This window comes from Culex pipiens, chromosome 3 (genome assembly GCF_016801865.2).
Source record: "Culex pipiens pallens isolate TS chromosome 3, TS_CPP_V2, whole genome shotgun sequence".
Taxonomy (NCBI): domain Eukaryota; kingdom Metazoa; phylum Arthropoda; class Insecta; order Diptera; family Culicidae; genus Culex; species Culex pipiens.
In genome coordinates this window covers 184,230,471-184,236,316 of record NC_068939.1, presented here as the reverse complement: position 1 = coordinate 184,236,316, position 5,846 = coordinate 184,230,471, and the positions used below count along the sequence as shown (strand labels likewise).

The window sequence follows — 5,846 nt, the reverse complement described above, 5'->3', positions numbered from 1 at the left end:
TTTGCTGCTTCAAAGATTTTTTGTTTACTTTATTTTTACTTCAAGTTTATATCAATAGTTTGAACAATGTCTCTCTCTCCCCCGGGTCTTCAAGTTTGCTTCACTCCTACGACTAATTTAATAAGGTTATTTTTTTTTTTTTGCTTTATTAGATAGATGTGTTTGTGTTGGTTTGTTTGTTTGTCTGTGTTTGTGTGTTTATTATGCTTATTTTCTTTTTATCATCATATAAGGTTCCAATTTTGGGTTTTTTTTGTTTGAGTGGTTGTTTTTAAACTTCTCTCTGCGGGTTCGCGCTTTATTCTTTCAATAATAATAATATATGTATAATTGTTTTCTTCTTCTTCCACCTCTCTCTCTCGTTTTCTCTCTCTCTTTACTTAGATAGTGCTTCTTCTTCTTATGTAATGTGTATATGTATAATTAGGGTTGTTTTAGCTTTACTTCAAGTTTAAAAAATAAGAAATAATATTCTTCCTCTCGCTCGCTCGCTTACGTTTACGATTTCGTTCCAATCAAGCTACTGTTACGGTCGAAGGAGGACCCGCCGGACGCCGCGCCACCCGCGGCCGAAGTTGTTGGTTGTTGTTGGGGCTGCGCAAAATGCATCGGCTGCGGCTGCTGCGGAGTTGGCGGCATCCTGCTCGTCGTCGTCATCGTCTCTCAAAATGCTGGATAGGGTGGCTGCGAGGAGGCATCGTTGCCGCCGCCGTAGGCCGACCTGGGCCGGTTGGTGTACGCTGCGGCGGCCGCTGTGTTCTGGTCGTTCTGGTAGTATCCGCCGTAGCCGCCGGCCGCTCCCGATCCGTACGCCGAACCGCCTCCGTACTCGGAGCCGGGCTTGGAGGGTCCTCCGGCGGTGGGGCCAGCCGTTCCAGCGGGCCCGGCTGTGGGGCCGGACTGTGGCCGCGAGTACATGTCAGCGGAGCCGGTTGAGCCCGTGTTCGGCGGCATGTTCCACGAGTTCCAGTTGCCCGAGCCGTAACCTCCGGCGCCGGAAGCTCCCGAGCTGTTGTACATGTCGTACCCTCCGTAGCCTTGGGTTTGCTGCGGGGTCGCGTTGTAGTTGCCCCACTGCTGCGGCGGAGGTGCTCCCCAGCCTTGGTACGCGTTGGCCGCCCCAGCCGAAGCTCCGTAACCGCCGTAACCTTGCTGTGGCTGCGACGCGCCCCAACCCTGGTAGCCCTGCATCATGTTCGACTGCATGTTCATCGGGGGTCCACCCATCTGGCCATTGCCCATCGGAGGTGCCTGCGGCGATCCCCACTGGTACGAGTCCGCGTTCATGCTGTTGTTGTTGCCACTTCCGTCGCGCGGTTCCGCCTTCTTAATCTCGACCTGCTTGCCGCTAATGTTGACAAAATGTTCCGCCGTGGCGCGCTCCACCGCGGCCTCGTTCTCAAACGACAGGAACCCAAAGCCACGGCTCTTCTTCTTCTCCTGGTCGTACATGATGACCACCTCCATCACGTTCCCGTACCGGCTAAAGAAGCTCCGCAGATCCGTCTCCGTAATGTTCGGCGGCAGACCCCCCAAAAACACCTTCGGATATCCGCCCGTCCGCTTCGGCTTGTGCAGCGACCTCGGATTGCACGGCTTCGGATCGATCGTCCGCCCGTCCAACGTGTGCGGCCCGTTCTCCAGCGCCCGCTCCACATTCTCCGGATCCGCAAACGTCACAAACCCGAACCCACGGGAACGACCCGTCTCGTTGTTCTTCATCACCACACAGTCAATCACCTCCCCGTACCGGCCGAAGTAACGCTGCAGGTTCTCCTGGGTCGTCTCCCAGGACAGCCCCCCGACAAACAGCTTCCCCTTCTCGTGGTCATCCAGTTCCGCCGCGTTCATCTTCTTCGACCCAGGATGCATCCTGCCGATTCCCGCTGCCGTCGCCGCTGCTACCACTCCTGCTGGGGGACCACCTCTTCCGGTAAACGACGTCGTTTTGGCTAACTTCCCGTACGGCGGCGCGCGCGGACAAAACCCGGAGATTTTGGTTAGAGTTGAACCACCTTAAGAAATACGTCACTTTTGACACCACGGTCGAGCGCGAAGGAGAGAGAAGCGGGACAACCGGGTGCGCGCGGTCTCGTGTCTGTGTGAGCAGCGAGTGTGGGCTGGAATGGGAAAGAAGAGCAAACAAAATTGCCTTGAGTACTTGTTGCCTGTGTTGGTTGGTAAGAGGAAGAGAGAGAGAGGGTAGGTAGAGGGGAAAGGGGTAGGCAGTAGTTTTACACCGCGTGAGAAAATATGACGAAGGGGAGAGATCGCAAACTGTCACTTTTTTGGCGGTGTGGAAACCAAGATGGGAGAGGTGGGCAGAGACTTGAATGCAATTTAATTTTGGTAAAAGAAATAGACAAAACTTTAAAATTTTCAAATAAACTTTTATTTTATGTGCACAGAAAATAACAACAATTTTACAAATTTCTAAAGTAATGTTAAAAATTACACTAAAAATTTAACTCTAACATTCTTTTTTTAAAACTAGCAAATCTTAAAAATTTAAATTAAATATGCACATAAAAATTTACAGATTACAAATCACGTTCTTTTAAATCTATGAAACACTTTTAAAGTATCATTATTACTAAAATATAACAACACAAAATATATTAAAAATATCCACGAGAAATCAATAAATGGCAAATAGATTATATTTAAAAATAGTTGACATTTAAGAATCGATAAATACAGCATTATAATCAATTAAAGTTGATTTGAAGCAACATTATCGATTATTTTCGAATATTGTTCTTACTGAAGATAAAATTTAATTTGATTAAATGATTGATGAAAATCAAAATTAAAACCTTACAAACTTCTAATTTTGAATTATGGATATTTATTTTTCACAAAAAGTCAAATCATTAATTCTAGAGTTTTTTTTGATTAGGTCCTATCAACATATGAAAGACAATAGTTTATTGGTCCTTTTCAAAAAAAACTCTTGAATTGTTCTGTAATTAATTTCAGTTCAAACCATTGTTAATTTTATTTTAAGTTCCCCCTTTAAAATTTCCCCGGAAAAAAAACAGAGGGCAAAAAAATCATTGTTAAAAGTGTAATTATTAATTGAAAAAAATGTACAATCGATTGTAAACGCGAAGTACATGGGATAACGTTTATGTTTGTATCAAAAAGAGCACATTTAGGATTTTAACAAATTTTGAATTTAAAATTGAGCACACACCAAAAAAGGGACCAGCACCGAGGGACAAAAACAAAATTGTGTAAGATTATCAGAATCAAAATGAACCAACATGTGGCTGATGTAATGTATCTGAGACCCCGGAAAATTTTTTTGCCTTTAACCTTTTTCAACATTAACAAAATTTATTTAACTTCCTAATGCATTGCAAACAAACGTGTTAAATAAAATGATTCGATACATGTACTCTCAAAATAACTTTTGCCAAAAGTTGTTAATTGAACAGGGTCCTGAGGATAGCATTTATGTACTATATTTTTTAGTGAAAAAATATATAAAATGCTAAAGTTTTGCTTTTTGTCAAGCAATTAAACAGATGAATTTGATCATCCCAACGTCCTTCCTCAACCTAATAAGAAATGTTATACTAACAGGCTAACGTTTCCAATAAATTGCAAACTACAATTGGGTCATAAAATGAAGCTTACATTGCTGATATTATTGTTTACAGCGATAAACCTTATTTTTCTGAGTACAATGGCCCTTTGTACGACCACAAAGAGTTTAAAATGGATTTTAAATCAATTTTGGAAAATTAATCTCGCGGTCCTTCTTGACAGAAAAGCTCCTACTTGACAGCTCGTTCCAAGAGGACCATAATTGATCCATCGAAAAAATGTTGTCTTGTCAATTTTTTTTGCATTAATATGAAAAAAAGTGATTAGAAATGGTTTTTAATCGTGTTTTTTACCTTTGTACATAAAAATTGACATAGGGCTTTACTGCCCATGATCGCATAAATGTCCCATATGCATTTTAATCGTTTTTGAGTTAATGATGCAGTTTGGTTCAAAATCGTGTGCTCTTTCAGAAAAGCCTATAACATCCAGTACTTTGTTCTAGAAATCAGGAGGAAATCCAGTTTTTTCACGAAAACATTACACGTAGCCTTATGTGTGGGACAAACTTCAAATGCGTTTTTCTCAGCTTGCTGTTTTTGCATATGGGACATTTATGCGAACATGGGCAGTTTAGTACCCAATTACAACTAACATCCATATCTCTGATTTTTAAACAATCTATCCAAAGAACAATCAAGATACGACAAGAACAAAGCATTCGATTTAAAAAAAAAATTATTCAGTGCGGCATTCCGAACTTGTGAAAAGTGCAACTGGAATCACCAAAACAGGCAATATCATTGATATTTGCGTGTGTAGCTGCTAGGTTAAACATAGCACTAGAATCGTTCTATACATATTTCCTGAGATGACCTTGAGTGACAGTAAAAGCAGCATTTTAAAAATTTTAAGTCAGCTAATTACTGCGTTGGAAATGTCGGTTAATATCTTTCAGAAATTAAAAAAAAACTTTAAAATAAATCTGGATTTTTGAGTGATTTTGAATACCTCTGACTCAAGGTGGTTTAAAAAACACATAAAAAGCAAAAACTATTTTTTTTGCCTTTTTTTATTGGATACATAAAAAGAATTAGAAAAGTATATAGAATCATTAAACGTGAAGCAAACCAAATTAGCGGCGTTGAATATTTGTTATAAAAATGATTTGTTTGTCCAGTTAAATTAAACAAAATTGAAAAATGCTTCAATACCAAACAGAATTTAACGCTGATCTTAAAAAGGATATATTCTTAATATTATTAATTTATTTGATTTACTTGAAAACAATTCACACAAAAAAAAAACATTTCTGTGAAAACAAACGTTCACACTTTTGATGATAAACACACTTGTTCAAATATCCACCTCCAGCGATAATTAGCCCAACACAATTCAACTTGCGCCATAATCGCCTTCCTCTTTGGCGTCTGGCCTGGGACTGCTGGTGAGAGTGGTTCCCGGCGGCGGTGACGTGTACATGAACAAGCTTTCTGCCCCAAAATCTTCCATGACCAAAATTTACAACGTCCAATTTTATTTCCAACCCAGAACAGCTTTACTATTAAATTTCACATTACAGTGATTACTGAAATACCAACAAACAAATTAAATTGTAGCATTGTTAAAAATATGGTGCTCCGCAAAGTAGCTTGGTCACTCAGTATTCAAGTCGATAAACCATCTTTGCAGACCATTAAATTAAATCATACAACAAAATTTACCAGCCTCCCATTCATTTTAAAATTCCAAAAAACCCGCTTCCATACTGCCAAAACTACTTTTCAGTAATCTCATGAGTTTCCGCTTCCGTGTAATTTTGGATGCGCAATGGCCGATGCTGCCTGGATAATGCGAAAATTATGTATGTGCTACCTTCACCGAACATCCGGGGAGTTCCAACTTATTCCGCGCCCTCTGCACCAGCCCCGGAGGACCACACGGCTTCTTCCCGATTCGGATCACATGTAAACCCCCAGCGGACCACAATGACACAAATTCCAATGCTTGAAACCTTAACTTAACTTAACTTCAAATTTGCTTTTTACCGTAAACTTGCTCCGCGATCGCAGCCAAACACTTTTGCCCGGAATATTTTTGCAAATTACCGTAAAACTAACTTACTTACTGTCTATATTTTATCGGTATCTGCTTCTTTACGTTTCAATTATTAAAATTATTATACTTAAATCTCTGATTTAACCTTAATAATGCCTTAAATACTAATTAGAAAACTAAAAAAGATTAAACTTCTTAGAAATCTAAATAACATGTAGGTAGGCTATGATGAGTGT

The 5,846-nt window shown here is 40.5% G+C and overlaps 1 protein-coding gene across 4 annotated transcripts; it reads right to left on the bottom strand.

Moving 5' to 3' along the window:
• On the bottom strand, window positions 1-5,846 carry LOC120414302 (heterogeneous nuclear ribonucleoprotein 27C). Of its 4 annotated transcripts, none has more exons than XM_039575440.2 (2): window positions 5,601-5,846; window positions 1-2,120 (listed from the first exon to the last, which is right to left on the bottom strand). In XM_039575440.2, exon 2 carries the CDS (start codon window positions 1,870-1,872, stop codon window positions 664-666), a length of 1,209 nt encoding a protein of 402 aa, XP_039431374.1. In that variant the 5' UTR covers window positions 1,873-2,120; window positions 5,601-5,846; the 3' UTR covers window positions 1-663. The 4 variants fall into 4 exon arrangements, with proteins under 4 accessions (XP_039431374.1, XP_052565812.1, XP_039431375.1 ...); XM_052709852.1 differs by having other exon boundaries at window positions 5,677-5,846; XM_039575441.2 differs by having other exon boundaries at window positions 5,681-5,846.